Here is a 27,103-nt window from a genome sequence, read left to right as displayed (position 1 = left end):
TAGCAATTTCTGGCTGTATCTCTGCAGTATGAATATAGCTGTAGAGGGCCAGCATTATCCCTGGAACTGTTTGGTTAAGCCAAAATAGCTGCAGACCTGTGCCCAGGAATGTACATTACATGTCCTCTTTACAGAAGTATTTTTGGTGGCATTATACCTGGGTGAGGGTCCCTATCTACCATGTGCTGAAAGGGAGAGTAATTATTAATTTCATATAGGCACAAACAGCTTTATGAGGAAACTCCCCAGATGCTAGGTGTTCTTAGAAGAGCCAAATTAGGTTTTTCTAAAGTTACATTGTAATCTCCCGAAATACAGGATCTGATGCTGATATCTCAAGTTATTATCTTCATCATCTACCCAGAAGCATTTTGGGTGCTTTACAGAACAAATATAAAGCCAGTCCCTTTCTTGAACAGCTTTAAAATCCAATATAAGCATGATGCAATCAGTGGGTATAAAAAAAAAATGGCCCAAGGGGAAGATGTTCATGTGCATACTCAGTAATGGTACATGCACATCTTGATGGCACCATTCTATTTCTAGCAGCCAAAATACCTGTTCATTCCATCAGGGGAAACTCTCAACAGAAGGATCTGAGGAAATCTCTGCTCAGGAACAGAGACAGCATGGTACAATGTATAGGACACTGGACTGAGGGCAGGTCTTCACTACCCGCTGGATCAGTGGGTAGTGATCGATCTATCGGGGATCTATTTATCGAGTCTCATCTAGACATGATAAATCGATCCCCGAACACACTCCCCGTCGACTCCAGAACTCCAGCTCACAAGAGGTGGAAGCAGAATTGATGGGGGAGCGGCAGCCATTGACTCGCCGCTGTCCTCACGGCCAGATAAGTCAACCTAAGATGCATAGCTGAAGTTGCGTATCTTAGGTCGACCCCCACCCCAAGTGTAGACCAGGGCTGAGAGTCAGGAGACCTGGATTATATTCCCAGCTATGCCACCATTCTGCTGTGTGACCTTGGGCAAGTCCCTTCATCTCTCTCTCTGTCTCCTCCTCCTTGTCAATTTACCCTGTAAGTTCTTCTGGTTAGGGACTGTTTCTTACAATGTGTCTGTACAATGGGCACCCAAGCACACTGGGAGTCTCCAGTTGCTACTATAATACAAACAACAAGAGGTCCAACATTTCCCACTCAACAGTCAGACTGAGAAAGGAATTAGAATCACGGCCTAGAGGGCCTGACAGTCTGCACCTGTGCTAAGAGTTTTCAAACTAGCTACAGAAAACCATCTTGGATGGATGGTGTGGAATCCTGAATTGTTCAAAAGGACTATTCACCCACAAAGAGAATACCGGAGGAGTGTACAAAAGGCGCTAGCATGTTTGCAAACCTCCAGTAATGGAGATGCTACATAAGATGATGATATTTCTTGTGGGAGAAAGGGAACAAGAGATTTAAAGAGAAAAGGGATATGGGTTACCTTGGATGAAGTTTGTTTCTTCCGATTTGACCACCTCTATTCATGCATTCCCACCATTGCAACAGAGAGAATCCAAAAGCAAAGGGAGGAAAACAGGTAAAGTGGTCAGTCAAATAATCTGAACACTGGTTTATAAACTGTGTTAAGGAAGGCATATTACTAGGACAGAGTTGGCTCTATTACTGCATTCAGCTAAACTACCTCCCTTACAGATCATAACAAGGAAGAAAACAGAACACCTGCATTGCACCAGAAATAAAAGGAAACAAAGCATCAAGAATAAAAAGTCGAAGAGACCCTGAGCCATTAGTAAGATGCATGGCTCAAACTTTTGGTGTCATTTGATCCTACTAAGCTAATTTAAAGGCCCATGGGGCGGCTTGCTGTTGAGTGCATAACATGGACAAGACCATTCTGCTCTTTAGGTATCTGCACTCTGAATGTTAACCATACACTCAGGCATCCCCAAGGCTGCTGCCCAGAGCTAATGCTGTACCCTCTCTTATCCCAGAATCCCCAGGGCCACTCTGACCCACATCCCCTTAATGTTGCCAGAGGAACTGTTCCCCAAGTAAGAACAAATGCCTCCAGCAGCTCTCACGTGGACTGTGCACCTGTCTCGCCCCTTTCTGCACACAGTGACCTGGATGCCATCCCATGCCTTGCACACTAAATTAATGGGGGAGTTGACATCCCAGCCAAAAGAGCTTACACTAGTAAGAACAGCCAAAATTTCAAGGGAAGTGGTCAGGGTTTATTAGAGGACTTTGACCTAGAGAGAGAGTCTCATTAATGACTAAGGAAAGGTCAGAACATTAACGGACATGCTCGCAACATTTCTTGCTTTCTTACTTTTAAGATCAGGCAATTCATTCCCTCCCTATTTGTACAGGAAAAGCTACTTTCTTACAGCATATATAATGCTAGGTGAGATCAGCACAAGACAAATAAGTGTTCTGGAATTTTTTATTATTATTATTTGGTTGTTGTTGACATTTTTAAATAATTATATGCAGAGGGAGAAATATCAAAAACTTTCCAACAACACACTATTAAATTACCTAATAAACTAACAACTCTTAAAAACAGGCAGCTACTAGCAACAAACAATAATGAAAGGCACACCTCTCTTGTGAAGTCTATTTCCTATATTCTCCGCCCCAACCTGTCTTTTGGTAACATTCTCACTTTCATAAATATCCCATACCTACTATGAATTCCCACGTGTCTAGTTTAACAGTCTACAGTAGACTGCAGCGTTCACATTGGATTCTGAAAAATTAAAACTGTTATAATTAATATTCACAGAAACCCTTCTCATTTTTTTTTTACCTGCAACACTTATTAGTTACATATTTAAAATTAGACTTGCTTGAAAATTGGATCTATTCAAATTATATACTTTTTCTCACTGTCAACCTGTTCTCTAAATGACTGCAAGATGAAGTTACAGATTTAGGCATGGTCCATGTTTTGTGTGAAACACAAATGGTGATATGTAAGAAAAAAAAATAGTCACACAAACCCCGATCCTGAAAGCCCTTATTCCTTTTAATCACATGCTGCAGCCTCCGCCCAGCTCCTTCTGGGTTTCTATCACCACTTTCAACACTGGAGTCCCACGGCACTTCTGCAACAGGAGCCTGATCCAAAGCTCACTGAAGAATCTGGTGAGGTTTAAGGCTGTGCCTGGCCTGTTCTCACGAAAGCTTATGCCAAAATAAATTTGTTAGTCTCTAAGGTGCTACAAGGACTCCTCGTTGCTTTTGCGGATACAGACTAACATGGCTACCACTCTGAAACATAGCTCCTTGTGTCCATTTCCCTCCTCTCAGCAATGTGCACCAATGCAGGGCTGGCACAACCTAGTCTTAATAGTAAATCCTTGCTTTAACATTTCACACTGATATATATATATATATATATTTCACTGGTATGAAAAAAAAAATCACATCTAATTGGAGGTTTAACACTTTTTTAAAAATTCATAAAATCTAAACCTCTTGCTTACAGTGAGAAAATGGCATGTCCTGAAAGAACAGTCCTGCAGCTGTAGGGCATACACTTTTAGAGATATCTCACACACATGCACAGATCTACCACTCATTGAACTATATGGAGACTTGCTATCCGTGGGCTCACCCTTTAAAGCCACAGAACAGAAGCACTTGGCTACAGAAACATAATCAACTTTTATCCAGTCCAATGTGGTTGATTTTTAAATCGTGAACTATCAAGTTTTCTATGCTGAGTCTCATAGGATGAAAATAAAGGTGGCATTTCCCAGTATAGAGTAAATCAGATTAGGGAAGCTTTCTTTTTTTGTGCATTCTAGCTATAAATTTGATTTCCTAAACCACTTACAGTTCTCTTGAAGTCTCCTTGCTTGACTGTTAGACTCAAGTTTAACACAATCTCTCCCATGTCATCTTCTATACTGTTTGTATCTTCCAATTTTAAAATCTGTTCAGTAGTTCTGCAAGCAGAAAAGAAATGCATCTGTTGGCTCCATTTTACCTTCTGGTTCATTATTAAAGGTCACACTGAATTGTGCAAATTCTGTTTTTTATGGCTGATATTTAGCACATTTTAAAGTTTTCAAAATTGATTCTAAACGTTAAAATGTACAATCTAGCGTATTTCTTTATGGCATATATTCCCCCTCACAGCTTCCACAAAACATACAAAGTTCAGCACAGCGATTTTAAGTAATACCTTGTATTTCCATAGCAATTAATTAATACTGATAACCCACCACCTGCAGACAGGCAGAAAACTGATCAATGTTATCCCCATTTTACAGGAAAGGATATGGACAATGACTTGTCCAGCTGAATTGTCTGACAGTTAAAGACTGGACTTTGACTTGTTAGATCTGTGTTCAGTTCCTAGACCTGATGCAGACTTCCTGCATCACCTTGGACAAACAATTTCATCTCTCTCTCTGCCTTAGTTCCCCTTCTGAAAATGGAGATGATAATATTTCCCTACCTCACAGAGGTGTTGTGGAAATAAATTCACTAATGTTTGTGAGGCACTCAGATAGTACAGCCATGGGGCCCATAATGCAAGAAAATGCACTTGTCCAAGATATCAGTAAGCCAGTATAAGAGCCAGGAATAAAACATGAATTCCTGTCTCCCAGCTCTACATTCAGACTGACAACCCACAGATAAAAGATTAAGCTGCTGTAAAAGTGTTGATATCATTTCCAAACTAAACCACAGTAACACATTTTGATAAATTCATATAGTACCTGTTGAGCTCAAGGTTGCTGAGCACCACAAATGCAGATCCCATGAAGTCAGAGGAGGCTAAATCTCGATCATATACCTGGTAACAAAATAAATGCATATTATTTTCACATCCTAAGCCAGTTTTGCCACATCAGAAAAAAGAACTGACATTTTGAGTTTCATCCCATATTTTGGGAATCAAAGCCTAGATGTTTCTAGGAAATTCTCCATTTCCGTTCTTTAATGTAGATTTTTAATTGACTACTTTAACAGCATTTTGAAATACCTTCTTGACATATGGTGAACAGAGTCATATGTGCAACAATGGATTGGGACCATTCCTATATATCTGGTAGTATAGTACAATCGAATACTGTACACAACCAGGCAGTTTTTTAACTACAGATGTTTTAGCAATTAGTGCTTACAACTGGTAGCTTGCAGCTCTGTTAACTATAAAGTTACCTCATAATGAGAAAGAGCTTTGCTGCTTGTCACCACTACCTCACAGGTAATAATTCTACTCAACTCAGTTCACCATATTCCACTCTTAAATTATTTCAGGTAAACCCCACTGATTTCACTGAGGTTGCACAGATGCAATTGAGGGCAGAGTTTGGCACAGTAGGTTTAAACGCCTCCAGTCAAACAGATTATTTTGATTTGGGACATTCACACACTGAAAACACAACATCCAAGTAAAATGTGGCAAAGACGCATGTGCATTTGAATATAAAGCTTAGAAAACATTGGATCCTAATTGTGTTTTGAATACATGTTCTCTGTGTCAAACCATCAAATTGAATAAATACAGAGCGAGAGCGCGCAATTGGTTCAGAGGAGCTTTTACCAATGTTTCAGTACCCTACACCAAAAATTTACCTTGACCCGGAGCTTCTGATCAAGAGTCCGTATTGGCAACACAACAGTTTCATCCCAAACTGGATTTAGGTTTTTGTAGATGACCTTACTTTTGTATAGAGTTTTTCCATTCAATTTAAATTTCACATATGGATCACTTGTACCTATTATAAACAATAACACAAATGGGATTAGTCTGGAAAACTTTCCAACACCAACCACAAAAAACAAACAAATAATGGAGGAGAAAAAGCTCAGGGATTCTGCTGAACGTGGCTAAAAAGTGATTTGATGGGGAGAAGGGAAAAAAAGAATTCTACATTGTGCTTGTGTTCTCTGCCATGTCATCTTGGAAGAACCTTGGTTATTCTTATCTCTCTTTTTTTCTTTTTCTTTCTTTCTTTTTTTTTTTTTTTTGCAGGAAGTAGCAAACAAAAGCAAGGATGAATCTATATAACATACAGACAAACAAAAACACAGAATCACAAATAAAATGGGATACACAAAAAGGCCTGCAGATTTTATCAAAATCACTTACAGAAAATCTTACGGGATTCAATATGAATATAATTACGTTTGGCAGGTTTTTGAAACTAACCAACACAATGTAATAGAGAATTGTATCGCTGCTAAAAAATTCTATATAGACTCATTCAGAAGACCTACATAGGAGGGCTCTTATTCATTACTAATTTCTATAGGATTTTAGAGTAATTTTTATAGAACCCTATTCAGTTCTGTAGGTCTTCTTCATAAGGGGTGGCTTAATAAGTAGTATGAAAACATTTTGATGAAAGACAAAATATCCCCCAATTAATCTATTTTCAAACACAACCTGCAGAAAACTCTTTTCTTACACAGTGATAGCAGAATTATATATATTATTATTTTTGGCAGGGAGAGGGAGGGACAGACAATGTTGCACAGGGGCTAAAAGGAAATTTGTTTTCCTGGTCCTCCAAGAGACCCACAGTTAGGGTCAGCCTCAAAACCCTCTGAAGTCAATGGGAGTTTTTCCACTGCCTTCGGTGAGTTTAGATCATACCCTTAGCTATAATTAGAAATATATATATATATTATATATATATATATATATATATATATATACACACACACACACACACACACATATATACACATATACGTATTCACACACACACACACACTTCCTAAGTACACAGGTAGAAAAGAAATATTGAACAAAAGCATGCACTTTGCACAGAAAGGACCACACAGATAATCCACTAAATAATAATACCCAACATAAAATATGTCCAACAACCTTCAGAGGATGCATTAGTTAGGAAATTAGATAAATTAACAAAAGGCTACACCAAATAGTCCTATCTATCTTGAATATTCCAATTCCCCTCTCCTGGAAGGGGAAAAAAAAAAGAGAGAGTGTGACTGCCTTCATGTATTGGATAAGCAGAAGCAGCCTGCATTATAAATAAACAAACCAAAACAAACAAAGTCCCCAACTATTCACTACACCAACGAGGTAGTATCAAGATTAGACAAGGGAAGGAACTGATGGAATGAAAACATGAATAGAGCAATGGAAGCAGGTGGTCTACAGCTATAACTCATCTGTTTCTTAAATAGAAAAGAAACTTTGAGTGAAGGGAACCTTTAAAAAATAAAATTAAATAAGCAAACAACCAAAAATCTAGATTCTGCAGGAATAAAAAACAAAACATAACCAGCCGCTTACACTAGGAAACACAAGCTCCATAGCTAAGCAAGTGTTCTGATTGCATCATTACACAGAAATGTATCAAGGCTGTTGAATGACCTTACTTTGAATGACCAGTCCTTCCCCATATACCCCTTTTTACTGTATAACAGCACTGTTCAAGTGAATCGGGCTTTAACAATCATTCTGATACATACACACCACATTTATATATATATATATATATATATATATATATATATATATATATATATAAATAAATAAACAAACAGTGGGAAAAAACTATAATAAAAAGAGGCCTTTAATTAAATAAGATTGCCACTCTGGGATCAAGCCTTCATGCTTGTCAGCTTACTCTCAAAATAAACATCTCAAAAGCGGGCCCAGTGGTGTCACTTACTAAGGCAAGGCATACTGGGTAATCCCTAGGTATCTTGACAGCAACATAATGTTCAAACTCTTTCATGGGTGAATGGCAGCACTTGCGTGAAAGAAAATATTAATGTCTGGAATTAATAAAAAAAGGGATGATGATTTACAAAGCCAAACAAGAAAAGGGTGTCAAGTTAGTAGAGTGTTAATTGTTACGGAAAATAATTGAGGGAGAGCACGCAAGAGAAACATGCTGCGATTTGCTAGCTGAGCACAACTGTCTTACTGTCAGGAAAGTAACATCTCAACTAGGTAAGCAGGAAAAAAAGGGGTCGGCTGCTCAAGAATGCAACTCTCAGACTGACAAATGACGAGATGACGTCTCACTGTCAGCCAACAGATGGACTTTAACCTTTGCATCAGGAGCTTCACAAACAATGCAGCTCTATGGTACTTATTCTGACAGAACCAAATAGCAAGAACATAAAATCTTTTCTGGCAATGGCATCAGATTAGAAATGGAGCAGAACAAAACCCTAAACCACAACCCTTTTTCAGAAAGGGTGGGGGAGGAATACACAACTAATTTGTTTAGCTTTTTCAGTGTCTCGGTTCTCTTTTTCTTAGGACTTGTCTCCATGGGGACACAGGAGAATTAATCTGAACTAAAGGTGTGCATTTAAATTAGATTAGTTAAACCACATTAAAACCCTGTGTGGACACACACGTTCAGAATTCAAGTGGATTTAATTCAGTTTAGCTTAATTCTCTTCCAAACTGGGTAAGAGCATGGCTCAGGATTTTGAAATTTATTTTCAATAAGTTGGAAAATGACAGAAAAGTGCTCAATGACCTAGAAATAAAGCAAGCATGAACACGTGCTGATTTGCTTCTTGGAGTCTTAAGCAAAAGCCCAATAAAAATAGAGGAAAAAAATGTGACCTCTGAAAAATGATTCTGTTGTGACTAAGATTTTGGGGCGCTTTTTTTTTAATTAAAGGAAGGGTACTTATTTTAATGTCATTGGTTATTTTAAATAATTTTCACCATACCCATTTTATTTTTAATTAAAATCAGTTTCTCATTTTTTCCTTTTTCAAACTGTGATCCTTCCATGGATTTTACAACCCGTTAAGCAGCTGGCTTGCATTTAAAGTAATTAGTCAGACTGTGCGTGCTAGTCAGCATTGGCCAGGATGAAAGCACACTATATAACCCTTTCTTCCTTCTCCTTGGGGTTTATAACCCCATGGATTGTTAAATATACTTAACTTTCATATTAAAGAGTCATTCATTATCTTCTGCAGTTGTGAGTGAGCATGTGAATGTGGGGGGGTGTGTATATATTATATATATAAGATTACTTCCAAGTGCAGGGGGAGTTTATCTTCTAAACTGAACAGACAATAAGAATTCAGGCACAAAAGCACTATGGACCTGCACTATTGAAGTCAAAAAGGAGCTTTGCCTTTGACTTCAACAGGAGTAAGGTTTTGGGCTATATGAAAGACCTTCTTTTTACCATGCTTTTAGTGGATTATTTTTGAGTAGTATTTTTTCCTAGAAAAGCGGCTTATCCTGTAACACTGAAGGCCATTCACTCAGTATAGGTGGACTAAGTTCACTGGGACTTGAAGTTGCCTAAACAAACAAAAGTATTCTGCGCACAGTAACTAGATAGGGTTTAGTTTCCTCAGAAAGAGTTCATAGTGTTTTTAAATGGTTACTGCTGCCCTCTAGCAGCTATTATGAGATTTGCCACATCAACTTTATTTACTAACCCTACACACTTGTTTCACACTTTGAAAAAGGAATAGCAGACCTGGTGTTATTTCAAACCACATATTCATCTTCTAGAGATCAGTTTGCTGGGTATGCAAGGAATTAAAAATATCTGTATTTAGAAATACAAAGATCTATCGGTGCCACAATCCTAAGAACTCAAACAAAGAAAACCATACAGCATGTATCCGAGATCATTTTAATTGTTGTTTTAGGATATTAAATTCCAAATTTTAATATGGAAAAGAAAATGAATTTATTTCTAATAATATTTTGCAGACTTATTTTATAGCCATATAGAATCAAGTGTAATTTTTCAGCAAACCCATAGAAATAATATTACTACAGTTGTTTACAATAATGACAAAAAACATTATAAGATGGATCACTGGTATTTTTGTTTCAAATGAAAAAAAAAACCAACACTCTAATACAGAAATAACAAAAATGGAATAAAATATCTACTGGGGGAAGCAGGAAAAAAATGAAAAAGCTTGTGTACTTGAAAAGCTGTGTGTGTGTGTTTAGAATGGTTTAGAAGCAAATGCCTCCGGTAAACTATGAAGGAAATTAAACCAGAACACTTTGCCAGTGAAGAGGTGTGTGGAACATATATAAGCTTAGAAATGAGCCACTGCTTTTAGAAGGAGAATGTGAGTTGACGCCTGATAAAAACAAGGAGGCAGACAAGAGATGTTTTGTAAAATGCACCTTGTAAGCAGCACGCGAGATGTCTTGCAGAAGGTCAGAGCAACCCATGATGCAATAATTAATTAATACTGGTCTTTTTCTGAAGCAAGAAAGCATCCAGTGGCATTAAAAAAAACATGGAAGCTAAGGCACATGTTCATTAGTGACATGGGTAGAGAAAACCATAGGAGGACCAAGAGAATAGATGGTGGGAGTGCACCCAGGAAGTGATGAAGAGCATGGTGCAATATTTACCATAAGGGTAAAGCTTGTGTGTGCAGGAAACTGAGCTTTATGTTGGGCCAATCCAAGGCTGTGGAATGAACACCCACAGGAACTAAGGACCATCACAATCCTAACCACCTTTCTTCCGCATCAAGTGCAAAGCACATTTCTTTAAACTTGCCTTTTGTAATGCATTCAGACTGTACATCTCACACACACACACACACACACACCCTCGCTCCCGCGCATGGTGTGAGCACACAAACCGCACAAATTTACCAAACCAAAACACTACACAATTCTCCCCTGGGGGAAAAGATGAGAGAAAGAACAAACCACATATGACAAGTTACGCACGTTGCTTGATGTGCTACTGGAAGCTGCTCAAATACTAGTGATGAGGCTGGTATAAGAAGCTACATGGAATAGAATCTATCTTAGGGTTTCACACTCTGCCCATCACCACAATCTCTGAGCACCTTCTAAAAAGGAGTAACTAAGTTCCTTGTAGAATTAATAGAGTCTTTGGTGCTTCTTTTGGGGTAAAAGCTCTGTGTGGGGTAGGAATTTTGGTTAATTAAACTTTATTAATGTACTTTTTGTTTTTTAAGTTGATTTGTTTCAAAGTTTTTTGGGTAGAATCAGTTGTCAATGTTGTGAGAGTGTCATTCTTACGCTGAACTCACAACGCGCTGGTGTGAGCACAGTTAAAGGCTTGGCTACATAGCAAGTTACTACATGGCAAGCTGGGGTGTGCAGCCGCACTCTGGGACCTTCGTGGTGCTGCTGCTGTGTCCTCTTGTGACATTACTATAAAAATTGTTAACAAAGGTCCCAGATGGAGCTATTTATGGTGGCAAATTTTGTGATATGGACACCTATCCATTGAGAACAACCAACAAGAAAGTTATAGCAACTCACCTCTCTGAAACAATGACTGCTCTGATAAATGCAAAGGGCATCTGGGAGAGAAGAAATGTATGTTCCCAAAGGGAATCGCTCAGCTTCTAAGGCGCATACACCTACACATGCTTGTGCAGGCTGGTTTCTTTTTAGAACCATGTAACTGCAGCATAAAATGTATTGCACTGAGCAGATCTCTGAGAAAGTTTATGGAATGTGAGGGACTTACGTGACAAGCTTTTTCTTTTTTTAAAGCCAACACCATATAACAACTTTTAAATGGCCTTCCCATGAGGATTCCACAACTGTATTTTTCATTTGTTTTGTGTATGCCAATTTTCCATGGAGTATGTATTAAAAATGTGGAGGATGTCATGAAAAACTTTAAAAAGTGGAAGTAAATTTCAGCTGGTGAAAGATGATGGATTGAGGGCTCCAGAGACTGAAGCCCTCTAATTATACACGAAATAGGCACAATGGAAGCACAAGATTCCCCACTCCCACTTGGGTAATGGGACTCTCATCTTTCATTGAAGGGACCACCACTAGAGGTGTGAGGGGAATTCAGTCACCAAGTCCATTCAGCACTTGGCCTCTCTGCAGGGACTGCCAAAAAGCCAGCTAATTAGTGTCAACTGTGATGGTGTCTAGTATGGTTTGGACTCCTGCCCACGTGGAACTCGACTGACACCAACTCAATCCACATAGGGCAGCACAGTCACCTGATCTCATTAGTGTAATGCCTCCCTAACCACGTCAATATCACAGGAGGAAGGGAGGATGGATTCTAATGATAAGATCATTCCATAACATCCAGATTGTGTTATTTTATACATTTTTGACAGCACCTTCCATTTAGAGTCTTAATCATTTGGGGTACCTAGCACTCCCAATAGGAAGTTATATTTTCTACAATACAGTGAAACCTGTTTTATGCAACCACCCCAAGGCCCAGGAAATACTTAACACAGGTGTTTTTTCTATTAGAGGGAGAAAAAAATTGTATTGAAAAATTCACAGACTTTAGGGCCAGAAAAGACAATCAAGTCTGACCTCCTGCATAATGCAGGCATTACCTAAGAATGCTTTCATGTGGTTGCCTAAGATAAAGGATGGATTGTTGGAGGCGGTATTCAGCATAGGTTTGAGATTTTACGTTTTTCTTCCCAAAGCTTGATTGACACTACTTAACATTTTCTATTAACAGTTCTCGTTTTTAGATGAAACCACTCTGGTCATGTTCTTTCCCCTTGCATGTCCATTTCTCACGATCATGCAAGTGATTGTGTGTACTGGAATGAGCGTATGTGGGAGGCAAAGTTTCAGAGTTACATGCACAAGCACTTACAGAAACCGAATTTGCAGCTGGGATATCCCAGTACTCATAGTGAAAGTTGTTGCATGTTCCAGCACTCAGGGAAGAGAGACAACACAAGGTGATTTACCTGGCAACTTGTAACTATCCAACATGGCTCAAATTCCAGATATTTGCAAACTGTTCACAATTAAGTCTTAAAGCAAAATCATTGGGGTAGAAAGTTGCCTAGTAAATCTGAATCATAGATCTGAGGAACTAATGATCTGATTGCAGATACCATGAAAGCAGAGAGAGTCTACATTTATCAGATAACTTATTTACTGTGAACTATTCAGTCTAGCTGTTATGAACACTTGCATTCTAAACAATAGTCTTATTTGCTGACAATGTGCTCAATGACATATTAAAAAACAGCCCTTTCCACTGTGGTCTGGTACTCTATAATCACATTAATAGCCTGGCACTGGATAGCCGAGCATCGTGAAAGTATCACAGTATTTTTTAGTTATGGCCCAGTTTAAATAGAAATGCTTTAGGTATTCATTTTTTAAAATTTACTTTGTACCGAATGGTGAACCTCAAAGGATCTAGTCAAGTGAATCCCAATCAATCCGCAAAGTCATGAGATGGGCATGCAAGAATATAGAAATAAGCACCTCATGCAGGGGTGAATACTCTCCTGCTCTGCCTGGATTTGGGAAAAAGCGGGGAAGCATGTGAGGAAATCAAACAAACAGATCTGCACACACACTATCTCTAAAGAGATGAAAGAAGACAGATCAAACCACGGAACAACAGGAAGTTATTAGGAACCCACAGAGAGAAAGGAAGAGACTCAAAGTTAATGTTAAAACTGACGCAGAAGTGTAAAAGTGTAAAAAAAATCAAGAGTATGTTCATTGGAGACTGGTGTGGAAGAGAGAGAGAAAGATGGATTTTGTTAGAGTATGTGGCCAGAAAAAGACTAAGCCACTCAGTGCACATCATTTCACAGAAAAAAGTTGCAATGATACACAGCATAACCACACAGAGTTTCAGGACAAAAAATACCTTAAGGCTCAAAGCCAGCTACTGGCCTCACCCTAACCACAATATAGAAACTGAATCTCACCAAGAAGAGCTGAGTTTCTGTTTCTTGTTATAGTAGCATATTTGAATGTTTTAACGCTTTACCAATTGTCAATTGAATCCTCAAATAACAGGAGAGAAAGAGACCACTTCATTACAGAAAAGGCACGTGTGACATCACAGTACTGCAAAGTGACACAATTGTACTGTTGCACAAAATGATTCAGAAGGCCAGTAGCATGCACAGTCACAACATATCAGCACTGTGAAGGAGCAGAGCATTTCAGGTCTCATTAGAACGGCTCAGTTTAATAACACACAGCACTTGGAAAAAGGACTGTAAGAGTAAAACAAATCAAAAAGGGATTAACTCACTTCTAATTCCAAGAATATCAGAGCTGGATATCAGAGCTGAGGGATCAGACATGAAAGGATCAGAGAGACAACCAAAAAAAGTAGTCCACAGAAATGTGCGGGTCCAGCAGCATGTAGAAGGTCAGAGAGAAGAGAAATTAAGCTTTTCTGAAACCCAGGAAATTGTAATGGAACGATCTTAACACCCTGGAATCCTGAACAGTTTTCAGCAGCACCCACACTACTTATAAGTTTGTATATTTCATTAACAAAATGCACTTATGATGATTTCTTACAATTTACCATACCAAAGTTAAACATTCACAAATATCCATCTACCCCACAATTTAACACATCAACTACTGATAATAAAAACTCCCCAAGACACAAAATTAACCAAACCCTTTGCCACAAAAGCACGTCTACTGGTTAAATAGATAGGACTTGAAACATACCCAGAAAGTCAAAGGGAACCATCAATGCGTGAAAGAATAAACCTATGTTTAACAAATGCTTTCAGCAGTAAAAATGTACAGTTTGGCTCAATCCAGTACAGAGACTTGTGCAGATGCACACACTCCAGTATTCAGTTCTTTCATTATGAGAACTACAGACTTATGGATATCAAGCTACTATAGGGAGGATAGACTCAACCTGCACGTGTCATAGTAAGGTGAAGTAAACTGATTTGGCCTGCTGCTAAACTGCCTTGTGGTGAGAGCCTATGTAGTTCCCATAGGCTAGATAAGGTGAAATAAGGTCAGTACTTGGTCAATAGACTTCTAGGCTTTAACACAGGCCAGGTTACAGATCTGGCAAAAAGCACTCCAAAAACCTTCATCCTTGTGTCTGTGAATAGCAAGGGGGTTTATGCAGAATCCAGCTGCACTCTTAAATTGGCTACTACTAAACTACCACCTGTCCCCAACAGGAAACCATAGGAGACAATTGAGTATTAATCAATTAAACAACAGATTGGGCCCTTCCTCTCCTCACTGTTAGCAGGGAGTGACACTGAGCAGAACTCCACAGGCAGAGTATCTGGTGGATGGAAATTTCCCTCCTTCTCCAGGGAACCATCCTCCCTGCAGCAGCTGAGCAAAGAGAGGAAGCACACACACACACACCCTAATCTCTATTTTCTTTCCCCCACTGCTTAACCATTTTGTAGAAAGCAGTAGAGTACGTACAGAGCTGGGTCAGATTCCAGCTGATTTGAGAAACTGTTCCCCCTGCACCCAAACACAGCAAGTATAAAGGTGGGGGCGGGGAGGAAAGGAAAAAAGGCAAGATTGTCAGGAATGGAAGAGTGAGAGAATAGGTGGGAGAGAAAGCAAAAGGGAGAATGAAGGAGTAAAGAAAGTAATTGGGGAGGAGCACAGGATTAAGGGGATGGGGAATAAGGATGAAGAGGGGGAGCGAAAGAGAACCTGAGGGAATGAGGAAGAAACACAAACCAGAGCAAAAAGGAGAACAGACCCTGGAATTAGGGCTATGAAGAGAAGGGCGAGAAGAAAATGGAGAACAATTAAAAATAGACTGGGGGAGTAGTATACAGTAGAAGGAAAGAAGAGGAGAAAATGAAGGAAACAGGTGAAAGATCATGAAGAAAATCAGATTTGCCCCTGCCCTGATGTAACTGTGGATTTCACAGGTTGTGGATGGCAGTGAAGTTACACCTGAGATGAATTTAGCCAAGTTTCATTAATTAGTACTTAATAGATGTTAACAATATAGTTGGTGAGTTCTGAGGAAGTGCGATGGCTGGCGAGGAGCAGTGAATCCATTAAATGCATCTGAAGCTCCCAGCATCAGCCCAGCAGGAGGGAAGATGATCAGCCAGTCTGGGAAGAGCCACCTGAAGAAAAACATCTATATTCGGTAGGCAGTAGGGGCAATTCTGTGATTGTGGGTGGGGCAATGATAGACTTGCACTCTCATTTTAATCTCTATTAGAACAGCTAGTTCAGAAGTGCTGGCAACTGAATAGGCAGCATGCTTTCCTCTGTTACTTTTGGACAAAAACCACAGCGTAGTGTTAGGAAGGCCTGGGATGCTGGACGTGATGTCCTTCTGAGGAGATTGGGGCGGGGGGGGAGGGGGGTGAAGAAACACCAGCAGATTTATCGACTCTGATATCTTGGCTACACACCAACACCAGTAATCTTAAATATTGCGTGCAGATGTGGTCCCATCTCAAAAAAGATATATTGGAATTGGAAAAAATTCAGAAAAGTGCAACAAAAATGATTAGGGGGTATGGAACAGCTTCCGTATGAGGTGCGATTAAGAAGACTGGTACTTTTCAGCTTGGAAAAGAGACGACTAAGGGGGGATATGATAGAGGTCTATAAAATCATGACGGTGTGGAGAAAGTAAATAAGGAAGTGTTATTTACTCCTCCTCATAACACAAGAACTAGGGGTCACCATATGAAAATAATAGGCAGCAGGTTTAAAACAAACAAAGGGAAGTATTTTTTTCCACACAACGCACAGTCAATCTGTGGAACTCCTTGCCAGAGGATGTTGTGAAAGTCAAGACTATAACAGGGTTCAAAAGAGAACTAGATAAGTTCCTGGAGGATAGGTCCATCAATGGCTATTAGCCAGGATGATCAGGGATGGTGTCCCTAGCCTCTGTTTGCCAGAAGCTGGGAATAGGGGACAGGGAATGGATCACTTGATGATTACCTGTTCTGTTCATTCCCTCTGAGGCATGTGGCATTAGCCACTTTCAGAAGACAGGACACTGGGCTCAATGGACCTTTGGTCTGACCTAGTATGGCCGTTCTTCTGTTCTTAACTTCATCTGTCCCCTGGAGTATTGACCAATTAACATGTTCTTCATTTCTTGCCCTAACTTTTTCTGTAGCACTCGTGTACGCTGTTAACTGCGCCACTTCTGGAATGGAGTGGAATGCAGATGCTGTTTAAGTAGTGGAATGCAATTGGAGGGACTGAGCAGGTTAATTAGTTAATATTTGTAAAGCTTTTGGAGTTCCACCATGGAAGAGTTCCAGGGAAGTGCCCAGTACTATAATTTCATTCTTCCCGAAGTGTATTGCAGCATTTAAAATGATCACAAGAGGGCACCACTAACACAGTTTTTCATGTCTAGCTATAACATATTCTATCACAGTCCATGACATATTTATCCATTTAAAGAGCTTGTGGATGATCAGTCTGTAAATAAAGATCATAGCGTTTCCCACCCCCACCCCCCATATAAGTGGTAATTTTTGTACATAGTTATACTGTGCATCTTGAATCATGTTTCCCCAATATGATCACACAATCTTTGAACAAAAATTAACAAATTAAAGTGGTGAGCAGTCAAAGAATAATGTTACCAAAATAGATCTAGGTTGACGAATAACTTTTTATGCAAAATTTATAAGCGTTTGTGGTCTTCTTAAATTATATTCCCCAGGATTTAGGACAAGAATACTATAAAACATGTTAAACTAAAATTGGTTGAAATTAGGCCATGCCAACTGTTTCAGACCTTATTGATTTCATATTAACAGCTTTATATATCTTGGTTTTTCTGCATATGACATACACAGGGATGGTCATATGAGAAAGAATAGTAACAGACAAGAAATCTTAGGCTGAAGCTCATCGTGTCACTGGAAAGGAATTTACCCCTAGATTTGCAATAGGATCTCAAATATGAGCAAACCCCTGAGTGGTACAGTGATATTGGGTATTCTTAACATACGAATGCCTCTGACATACTCTCCACTGTGACTGCTATACAGCACAACATTGCTGCAGTTTGCCAGATGATGCTTATCTGCACTTTTTTAGTAAGTTAAGAGCATTTCCAACAAACAATGTAAAATCCCAATGAAATGCACCAACCCTGCTTACAAGAGTCCCAGAAGACCTACAGAACCAAAATACTTATTTGCTTATAGCACTATGCCACCACACGAGTAAAGCAGCTAGGGTTATGGGTTTTAAACCCGTCTGATAGCTGTGTTTAACTGCACTGCTTGGTTAGCTGGGTAGGTTTCTGGTTCCCAAACTTTTCAGGAGCATCAGCTGGCACTCTGGGGGGCAAAAATAATAAATAAATCTGAAAGCTTCACATTTTCAGGAGGTCTCTTAGAAGGAAAACCCCCCAGTGATCCATGTGCAGATATGAACCAGGTAACTATATTCAAAACTACCTATCTACACACATGCAAATAAGCTTTTCCACATGCACAGAGAGGTAACTTGAAATCTTTGCCAGAGCAATCAGGAAAGCCTGAGGAGTAATAAATGCACTGAAATCTTTTTGAAGCTTCCCACATCCATTCCAATATAACCAAACTGGCTGAAGTTTATTACATTGTTTAAGACATTTAATGGATTTCACATTCAGACTGATCCATTTCCTAACTGGACATTTTCAGGTGCCCAGTAACTTACGTTGTATTCTTTGCCAATAAAAGTGGAATGACCCTGAATATTTACTCTGTCTAATTTAATAGGTTGCATTCTTTTACCTAGACAGAAGCATATACTTACAGCATGGGGCAGAGCAACCCACCTTCTAGGTAAAAAAGGCCAGTGAGAGCACATCATAAAATGTACCGTGCCGTACACTGGCTCCTTATCAAATACTAGAGCTCCATCTTAGAGTAGGGCCATAGCTATTTCAGGAACTGCCTCTTTGCAACTCCGATGACACGGTGTCCTACCAAGACTTTGTGGGCCGACAGATCAACCGTCAGACTCTCAGTGGCAGGGCACTCTTAGTGTCAGGCCTTTATCTATTAAATTCCCCCATTACTGGAGGGTAGGATGAACCCAGGACTTTCCACCTTTAAGAATACATTTCAAAACCCATCTCTTACCCTAACACTGATGGCTGCAGATTAGCCCAGCTAAATTTCTCACGAAGAAAAACCTGAGAGTCAAAAGCACCACAACGGCAAAAGTCTGATCATAACTGTGCTTTTAAAGTCGAGGGTTTGTGTATAGATATTATAGCAATGTGAAGATAGATGGCCAGATTGGCAGACACCCGTTTTGTACTTCTCTGTATGCAAATACAGGAGGAATTTATTGATTGCACATCTCCCCATGCATGCCCTCTCTAAACCAACAAACCAACAATAATCCATCTTGCCCTGGATTGTCTTTGTGTTGTCACATTACACTGAGCTGAATTGCGCAATGCCTCGCTAAGACACAGCAAATACAATGTGAGATTAAGAGTGCCTTCTCCCTTCTCTCTTCTAGGGAAACATTCCTCTGCCCAAGTTGCTCATTTGTAGCAAGTAGAGAGTCCTTTCCACAGAGCCATCCAACAGCAAGACTTGTTCTGACATATATGGTTTCTAGTGAACCTGGTGACACGCTGCCCTGTCAAAAAATACTTCAACAAAGAGCAGTTCTGTTTAATAAGTAAAGGATTTAGACTACATAACATCTATTTATTAATGTCTTCAGAATGTTAGGAGCTGGCCAGAGAAAGATAACAGTCCCTGGCAAGGAGCTTACCGTCTGGCTAGTAATCGGAAAGGAGCCCAACAACAAGCCAGGGCCCATTATAAGAAAGTGAATACATCTTTATAACAGGTCCATGCTTATCCTGTTACTCATGTGTACTTTTACCCTATTGCTCAGTTTCAAGAGAGAAAGTGCTTACACGTTTGCAATGTAAGAGTACTCAGAGGTTTCTCCATGGACAGAGTGTTATAATTAACACTAGTAATTGTATTTCTGGAGAGGCAAAGAGACCCAGGTCTAAGCTGTTAAAGGAAATGCTCCTGCATACAGTCAAGGACTACGTGCTACTCTCTCAAGCCAGCAGCGACCCAAATTCAAACATTTTCCATAATATTTGAATAATGTCCCACTGATTAACTCATTTCCTCAATGTCTTTCTGACCTTCCTTTCACTAAGCCATAAAACATACACCCAAAGCCTTATTAGGTGAAACTACATAATCCCTACCCTCAGAAGTGAACGCTCCCTACGTTGCAGCCCTCAAGTTCCAAGATCTTTACTAACTTCCTCCCTATAAAACACATATTTTAGACACCATCCTTGAAATCACAAAGCTGTTGGTCTTCCCCTTCACTACCACCCACTGGATTTCAAAACATCCTTTGGTTTCCTTTAAGTAAACTAGAATTGAACTAAAAGAAAAGGAGTACTTGGAGGAAAGCATGTGCTTTACAAGGTCATGTTGCAACATATGTAATTCTCAAACCTGGGAAAAGCAGCAATATATATCTGCCCGTCCCCTCCCTTGTGTACCTAGGGTGATTATATGACAGGAAATTTAACATTTTGACTGGCAGGCTGGCAGACAGAAGTAGTGCCTGATTCTCCCCTGATTCACACCAGAGTAAGTGAGAAGCCAATTGAGTTAGACTGGTGTGAAAAGAAAGTGAAGGGAGAATCAGGACCGTAGTTTGTTCTTGTTTTTTTTTTTTTTCCCCAAAAGAGAGTTATCTGCTGTACATCAAAAGGCAGACTCACCGCAGCGATCCCTAATGACCAGGTTCCGGCCTTCTTTCAGGTGTATTGTCAGTAGGTAAGCAAAGGAGCTGGACAAGCTGCTCAAACAGTCATTTCCTTCCTCAAGAGGCTGTGGCAAGGCAAAGAAGCCAGTCATCAGTTTCACCATCTATACAGCTCAGCTCACACACAAAAACCTGCTTTCTATTTCTGGAGTGACTTGAAAGTCACAGGCCTCGTTTCCTCTCCTTATGCAAGAGGAATCCTGGTTACGCATGTCTTGGCGCATGCACACGCACTCCCACACAAGCCAACTTTCAAAGGCTTTGTTTTAAAGCCTGTGTCAGAATTACCTATTTTCTTCATTTTAATCATAAATATTGCTGGTCGGGAATTTCCAACAAGACAGAGCTTTGTCGGAAAACGCTGATTCGGCTAACCCGAAAATTATTTTCCAGAAACATCTTGAGTTTGATGAACTTTTATCAAATCACAGGCAGAGTTCCAAAAGAAACCTGTCTGGTTTCCCGGCAGCCTGCTTAGGACTTTGGGGCTTCTAGTGTCCACAGCTCCAAAGCAGCCCTGCCATGCAGGCTGCCTCAGCAGCAGACCAATTATTTATTGTCAATTTCAGACAGCAGCTGCCTTGGTCTGGAAGCATAATTCATTTTGAAACAACATGTTTCTGAGCTTCCGAAGCCAAATCCTTTTGGAATTTCTGGTCTGCAGGAAATTTCGAAATACTGAAAATTCCTATGAACTAGAAATCCCGAATTGCAGCCAGCTTTAGCAGTAATTATAACAAATACATAATGCAAATAACGGTAACCAGAACAACAACACAGACATGCACAAGAGATAGAAAAGGGGTAATATAAAGGATGGGCCATAAGCGAGAATGACAAATAATACTGTAGATATGCATTGTACGCTGGTTATGTCCATATTGAGATTTCCAAGTCAGAGTAACATAAAATTATGTTCCTTTCCTGCTACTTTCTTGTACTTTTTATATTTATCTCCACTCAGATATGTTCATTGCCAATATATAACATTTCTCTGGACATGTTATTTAGATTAAGGTATCTAATATTTTACAGTCTTTCCCTATGTATTTGGGCAGCATTTATCACAATGGGGCCCTGATCTTGGTTGGGAACTCTAGATGTTGCCATAATATAAACCATCATCCCGACTGTATCTTCAGATAAAACATCTGATTTATATCACCATTATGGAGGAAGATAATGGAGTTCAGGATGTTAATGGTAAAAGTCCCAGAGTTGAATCCAAATTTTGCAAATACACATTGCGCCTACTGAGCGTGTGTGTACGTTAACAATGCCTTTTTAACATGGCCAGCATGTGTCATAACCCGGTTTGCTTTAGACTGCCTGGAGGATGATGAAAGGTGAATTGAATAGTAAAAGCTTGAGCCCAAATAAACATTGCAATGGCTCTACCCCCATATTCAAATAATATCCCTCAGTCCCAAAATCCACTCCAAGTTTTTCCTACATCTTCCAAGTAGTTGAATACATACCCTGGTGCTTTTTGCAGCACATTTCTCCAAAATAAACAATTTGTTAGGACCAGATTTTTCTCTAAGCAATACAGTTGGAAGGCTCTTTTGTATCCAACCCTTTCTTTTGAAAAGTATTTGAAAAATGTGGCAGCTTGTCTGTGAAATCTCATTTGAAAATGATGTTGTTTTCTAGAGTACCTCAGTTCTTTTGACATGTGATTGTCTCACACCACTTCCCCCTCCCCTTTCCACACACCAAAAAAAAACCAAAACAAAACAAAACATTTTAAGGAAGTTGAAGATTCAGATGTACAGTATTCCCTTTATCTGTAAGGAGCTGAATCCAAATCTAAATTTAACCCCCATTTTCCCAGATAGTCTGCTCAGGATTCAAAACATTTCAAACTCATAAACTTACAATTTGTTCATCAAAAAGTTGAGAGGACATTGAAGATTCCAGATCTATCCCTTCACATGGATGCTGTTAAAAACAAAATTTTAAAAAATCATCAAATAAGCAAAAGAAATATTGGGATTCCCCTCACCTACCACAATAAATATTCTCAGGTCTTAATACTCCATGCAATATGAATCAAACATATAGATGCCCTTAAAACTAAACAGCTCTCTGCCTTTTCAGATGTGGGAGGGGGCAGGCAGCAAACCAAAAATCTAAACAACTATGCGTGTTTAAATGTAGCATTAAAAACAGTTGATAAATTAGTGCTTCTGTGGAAGTGACTGTAAAATACATCTTCATTGGCACAGAGGCAGCGTTTGGAAAGGTGAGCCAGTTTCAAGTGTGAGGCTTATAGTACAGATATCCTTTGCCACAAGCATTCATTTGGGCCCTGAACATGGGAAAGGCTGAATACTCCTAACTTCCTATCGGTGCCAGTAGGAGATGAAGGCACTCAGACACTTGAAAGACTCACTGTGTACTGCTCTCCCATTTTACCACAAACTCTGCTTATAAGACCTCATCTACACATAAAAGTTGTACCACGTTAGCTATACTGGTATAGTTAAAGTGGTACAACCCTTCTAATATGAACCCAGTTATATTTATGTATAATGTATTTATAAATGTATTTATACCAGCATAGCTTATTCACAAGTAAGAAGGAGTATAAACTACGCTAATACAAGATACCTTTACACTGGTACAACTGCATCCACACTAGCGGCTGTATCAGAATAGCTATAATTGACAGACTTGCATTGGCACTAGTTGGGTGTGGATCAGGCCTAACACAAACATGTTACATGGTATATTGCTATCTTCACTCTCTAGTGGCTGGTCCACACAGAAAAGAAGAGCCTTCTAGTTCTTCCAGCTATTGGAATTAGCTCTTCTGCTCAAATGGTAGAGGCCCATGCTTTCAGTAATGAAGATTCCTGGTTCAAACCCTGCTGATGACTGTGGGGATGGGGGGTAGAGACTGAGAAATTGTTACACTTCCACCAATTTAGTGAATTCCCACTCTGCATTCCAACACTGTCCTAGCGATGCTATATTTATGGATGACAAGATATTTTTTGTCACGGTCCCAATTCCAGGTGCTTAAAAAAAAGAGCAGGAGCAACAGCATACTAGAGATAAGGGGAAGGGAAACGACACTTCAGGTTGAAATTTCTAACTCACTTTCTCAATCCAAAGGCATAGTTTTTTTAATGGGGAAATCTTTGTAATATCTCACTGTGTATTTTAGTTTGGAGATTTCTAAGCTTGGGGAGGGAGAAAGAAGAAATCAAACTAAAATTTTAGAAATTCAAATAACGCTGCCATTTAAATTTTAAAACTTCAAACTTGGCATGTGATGTACATCACTCTTCAGTCTTTAACTTGGTAAAACATGTTTCCCTCATGAATGAGACAACGGTGCTCAAGGAGATGGGGGGGAAAAAGAAAACACGTTCTGCGCCATTTTCTTTTATAATTGAATAAAATGCTGTCTGGTACTTCTGCGCAGATGGGAAAAGAGGTGGCATGGAGGGAAGGACAGGGTGCAACCTCTGCAGCCAAAGCTTGACTCCTCCAAACCCTAGAGTTTGCATCTGCAGGTGTTTAATGGGTAAGTCAACACTGCACAAATCTTACAACCGCGCGTAGAGCGCTTACCTGTGCTTGGGGGTGTGCAGTGTATAAATAGCACCTTAGAGTACGTACCTTATACAGCTCTACACACATCCAAGCAGTGCCTCCCCCGTCTACACTGCTGTTTTTAGCAGTGTAGCATCCCGCTGCCTGTCTGCTGCCAGAACCTTTTCCAGGCTCCGGCAGCAGGGAAAGTCCCTGGCAGGGGGTAGGCAGACGGGAAAGGCTCCAGCAGGACCCCTGCAGTGGGGAAAGGCTCCATGGGTGGGCAGCTGCTCAGCCTTTCTCCACTGTAAGAAAAGACTCCCACAGCTGGGAAAGGCTCTAGCAGAGGGGAGGTAGTGGGAAGAGGTGCTGGCAGCTCCCTGCTTATGGTGCCTCTATCCTGCTGCCTCCTCCCTGCCAGAGACTTTCCCAGCGGTCACATGTAGCTACACATTGCAATGTGGATGCAGCCTGCTTTCACTGAGGCAGGTAGCGACATGTACCTTACATGCCGCCGCCAGTGGTGTGCAGTGTAAACACACCTTAGGAGTACTCCACGCAGGGGCGCTGGAATGGGGGGGCACAGGTCCATGGCCCCATCACTTTTTACCAGCCATAAGGACAAGTGATGGGGTGAGGGGAGCGGGGCCTTGGGGGAAAAGGCAGTGCTGGGGCAAGGGCTTGGGGAGAAGGGCCTCAGTTCAGGCACCAGTGCCCCCCCCTCCCCACACACACACTTTTAGCAGGCTTCCGCTGCTTCTGACTTCATGCATTGAGCCATGGATAGGCTATCTGTAGGGGTAAAAGTGGACATCTGGGTCAGGACACCCCAGATAACACTATGGCCACTGGTACAGGTCCCTGCTCAGATTTCTTCTGCTTTTAGGAGGCATAACATAGAGGGCAGCTGTACTGGTTTCATACAGGATGATCACATTGGTCAGAATTTCAGCATAGATTAATGCTAAGAAGGATGATATCCCTCTCCTAAACACACCACACACACAAACGACCCAGAATTCTCTCTCTCTCTCGCTCGCTCACTCACACACACACAGCCCAGAAATCAGTTTTCAAGTGCTGTCATCATTATTTATTATTTGCATGTTGATGGAGCATAGAGGCACGATCAGGGCCCTGTTGTGTTAAGCACTGTACAAACATAACAAAAAGACTAGCTCCTGCCCCAGGCACCTTTCAGTCATACAGACATTGATACACTGAATAAATGCAAATGTATTTATACTTCAAAACTTAAATCACTCTGGTTTTCTTTTTTAATTTTCAAAAAATAAATTGCATTTAAAAAACTACATTAATGCCACATTACAACTGACATTTTATCTGCATGATAGGCAGGAAATTTAAAGTTATGGTTCCCACTGTAACCATAACTTGGCCACATTGCAAACACATATTAAACTCAGCAAAATTATCATCAGATAATGCAACATAAGAGACTCTCTACATGAAACGGCTGAGTTACAGTTGCTTGGGGACCTTTAACTTTGAATTTTCTGACTAGCGTGCGTAAAATCTCAATTGTGTTGCCTTAAACAGAGTATTTCTAGCAGTCTGAGGCTTTCAAGGAATTTCTGTCAAGTACCATCAACTGTACTGGTAATAGTCTGGCTCTACATCTTTGCTATAAACTGCATAAATGGAAGAGCAAAGAACATTGCAGAAAAGTGAAATGAAAAATATTTGTCTCTTTGCTACCTGCATACCATTTATGATAAACCACCTACCCCAAAATTATTAGGTCAACCTTTATTTTTTCCCCATACATTTTGCATCCCATCTTTGGAACAAAGTTATAGTTTTCAGATAATGAAACTAGTTATAATTTGGTTTCCATACAGTCCTATTATTCTAGTAAATCTAATTTCACTGAGACTCTTGAATATGCATGCCTAAAAACATGGCATTGACTCCTTGGTGTTATACAACAACAATGCAGCTAAGTTAGTTTTTGCAATTAAAATTGAGCAACATCAATATTTAGTCTTTTTTTCCAAAATAGAAATTTTTTTATTATATATAAAGAGGTTAACAGAAATGGGGAAAGTCATGAAAATTTTCATATTTACATTTTTGGTCCAAATTTCATTTGGTCAGAATGTCCCACAATAGGAGATATGCAAACCCTGATTCTGATCTGATCAATAGTGAAGCCAGGAGCAACTTCTTTGAAGTCAATGGAGTTACACTGAGGTAAGAGAGACTCAGGTTCACAGCTTGGAGAATTCATTTTTTTTATTTTTTAAGGATTTAGACTGAAAGTGCAAAATAAGAAGAGATACATAGGGAGCCAAATCTGGATCAGAGAAAACTTCTGTTAAATCAGGTGCTCAAGGTCACAAGGAGAATTTTGCCCAAATAAGGTTTGCAGAATTTGACCTCCCAGGCCCGCCAATGGGGGGAGGGAGTGGCAAAGGGGGCAATTACCCTGGGGCCCAGAATTGCTGTCGGCGGGCCTGTGACCTCCTATACTTGAACTGTAAAATCAGCATCATTCACATAGCTAATATTTCTTAGTCATTCACCTTATAAACCGGAATATAAAGCGCTGTCCAATTCCTGCTCAAATGTAAGAAGAGATTTTCCCTCTATCATTGTTATTTGTATTCTGGTAGTATCCAGAGGCCCTAATCAGGACTGAAGTCCTACTGTGCTTGTTGCTGTAGAGACACACAGCAAGACAGTACCTATCCTCAAAGAGCTTACAATGTCCATCTTCTCCGACCTTATCTGGAGGGACGGTTGAGATACAAGCAGGCAATGGGATAGGACCCAGGTCGTTAGTGACCTACTGTAAAGTTGTTACTAGTTATAACTTGGTGGTCTTAGTCCATTTACCATGCCAAAGTATCCATGTCTCAAAAGAAACCCCAACAACTGGCATTAATTGGCATCCTTGTGGGTGTCTCAGCAGAGAGGCCAGGGATTAAATGGGTTATTAAACTCAAGCTTCTCTCTTTCATCCTTAGAGGTCATCCCTCCAAATCAGAGTTGAGGCACACTGGTGTGTGCAGGAAGGCTACACGGCTGCTGCCTGTGATATACCTGTTCTG

At 40.0% G+C, this 27,103-nt stretch overlaps 1 protein-coding gene across 4 annotated transcripts in view; it reads right to left on the bottom strand.

Annotated features, from left to right (window-relative positions):
- The window catches only part of MCTP2 (multiple C2 and transmembrane domain containing 2), a 164,179-nt gene that overhangs the window by 98,716 nt on the left and 38,360 nt on the right, over window positions 1-27,103 (bottom strand). For 3 of the 4 annotated variants that reach the window (XM_037910726.2, XM_037910724.2, XM_043523757.1), the window contains exons 3-8: window positions 22,365-22,427; window positions 20,443-20,551; window positions 5,570-5,712; window positions 4,708-4,784; window positions 3,816-3,927; window positions 1,452-1,487 (exon numbers count right to left, since the gene is read on the bottom strand). In XM_037910726.2, coding sequence (XP_037766654.1) covers window positions 1,452-1,487; window positions 3,816-3,927; window positions 4,708-4,784; window positions 5,570-5,712; window positions 20,443-20,551; window positions 22,365-22,427 — 540 coding nt within the window. The remainder of the gene's footprint in view (window positions 1-1,451; window positions 1,488-3,815; window positions 3,928-4,707; window positions 4,785-5,569; window positions 5,713-20,442; window positions 20,552-22,364; window positions 22,428-27,103) is intronic. The other variant, XM_037910725.2, reaches the window with a different exon arrangement.

This window comes from Chelonia mydas, chromosome 10, assembly GCF_015237465.2.
Source record: "Chelonia mydas isolate rCheMyd1 chromosome 10, rCheMyd1.pri.v2, whole genome shotgun sequence".
NCBI classification, from domain to species: Eukaryota; Metazoa; Chordata; order Testudines; family Cheloniidae; genus Chelonia; species Chelonia mydas.
This window is presented reverse-complemented; position numbering and strand designations above follow the sequence as displayed.